This window comes from Astatotilapia calliptera, chromosome 22 (assembly GCF_964374335.1).
Source record: "Astatotilapia calliptera chromosome 22, fAstCal68.1, whole genome shotgun sequence".
NCBI classification, from domain to species: Eukaryota; Metazoa; Chordata; class Actinopteri; order Cichliformes; family Cichlidae; genus Astatotilapia; species Astatotilapia calliptera.
This window is the reverse complement of record NC_137442.1, coordinates 9187501-9188981: the sequence shown is the minus strand read 5'-3', so window position 1 is coordinate 9188981 and position 1481 is coordinate 9187501. Positions and strand designations below refer to the sequence as shown.

The window sequence follows — 1481 nt, the reverse complement described above, 5'->3', positions numbered from 1 at the left end:
TTAGACAGGACGCTTTTTGAAGCAAAGATTATTTGCTTATTGTAACTCAAAAGTTACACACAAATCATTGTACACATTTTTAAATTTTCGCTCATGCTTGTATATCACAATACATGTGTTTATAACATAGTTTCTCTCCAATCAGCACAGGTCCTTGTGTCCAGTAAAACACTTGAATCCAAGTTTAAGTGACATTAAACCTGATCAGTATATGCAACAGCTTAGTTATATCTGTAATGTATGGATATCATATATTACATTGGATCAAAATTTTCATTTTATTTTTATTTTTTAAAAACATGAATCATCTCAACTTATGACATAATAAAATCAAAGTACACATACACCTGCTTCAAAAAAGAGCTTCATAAGTATGTATAAGGAGTTTCTTCCAAAATATTTCCATCAACTCCATCTGAGAAGTAGAAATTTTATGAAAACTTGCTAATACAGACATTCATAGAATTCACTGAGTAACGTGACTAAACTTGCTGGTCTGGGTACAAAAGTGGGTGGAGAAAGACCAGCATCATAATGGGCTGAGCTTCACCTGCTGTAAAAGCTGTATCCTTGACAGAGAGGAGAGCAGAAAGTGGATACCATGCTCTGGTCAGATGAGGATATGGATACATATGTGAAGAGAGTGACAGAGATCTGAGTGAGAAGAAGAAGGCGCAGAAAAAGGAAATGAGACTTTGAGCTGCAGTCTGAGGCTGACTCGAGCATTTTCATCAACAGTCTAAATAGCAGTTTGATTAAAGTTTTAAGATATTTTATCCAATAATGGCAACTCTTTGGCGATTTACACTTTTTCTCTGCATGCTGCTGATGGCGTGTGGAGGCTTGAGCCTGGCTAGTGAAGAAGCAAAAACCCGAAATACACAAACAGAAACTGGGACGGCCTCAAGCTCTAACACAACTGGAGAAGGTGGTCATGGAGGGGCGCCCATCACTACACTGCCTATTGTGACCTGGAAGTGGGATCACATCAGCGTACAGTACCTGGTGGCCCTGTGGGTTTTGGTTTGCTGGCTCTGCAAACTCCGTAAGTCCAATTCATGGAAGTGCTCTCCTTTTCTGAAATCTATTAAAAATAATCCTCTGCACCCAAGATATTTAAAAAAATTTTTTTTTTTGAAGTAGTAATAATTTGTTTCTAGTTTAGGGCTATGCACAACATGTATTTTTGTCACTGGTGCAATTATTATTATTATTTTTTATTATTTCTCAGGTAAGAGCTCTTAAATGTATAAAAACGTGTGTGCTTATACACTTTAGTGATATTTAAATAGAGCCAAACATATGTCCTCTCAGGGCACTTTGCAATCTAAGATTAACCCCACAACTAGAATTTTAAAAAATCATGCAATTCTGTTTAATTAAAACCCCATCATCTTATATTTCACGGCTTTTCCTGAGCTTACTCATCATATAGTGAATTTTTTTGATTGATTGATTGATTGAATCTTTATTTTGAACAT

The 1481-nt window shown here is 35.9% G+C and overlaps 1 protein-coding gene across 2 annotated transcripts in view; it reads left to right on the top strand.

Moving 5' to 3' along the window:
• Window positions 1–578: 578 nt before the first annotated feature.
• LOC113014932 (sodium/hydrogen exchanger 3-like) overlaps window positions 579–1481 on the top strand; it is a 19461-nt gene continuing 18558 nt past the window's right edge. The window contains exon 1 of one of the 2 annotated variants that reach the window (XM_080295906.1): window positions 579–1045. In XM_080295906.1, the coding sequence (XP_080152032.1) occupies window positions 784–1045 (262 nt within the window). In that variant the 5' untranslated portion in view covers window positions 579–783. The remainder of the gene's footprint in view (window positions 1046–1481) is intronic. The other variant, XM_026156798.2, reaches the window with a different exon arrangement.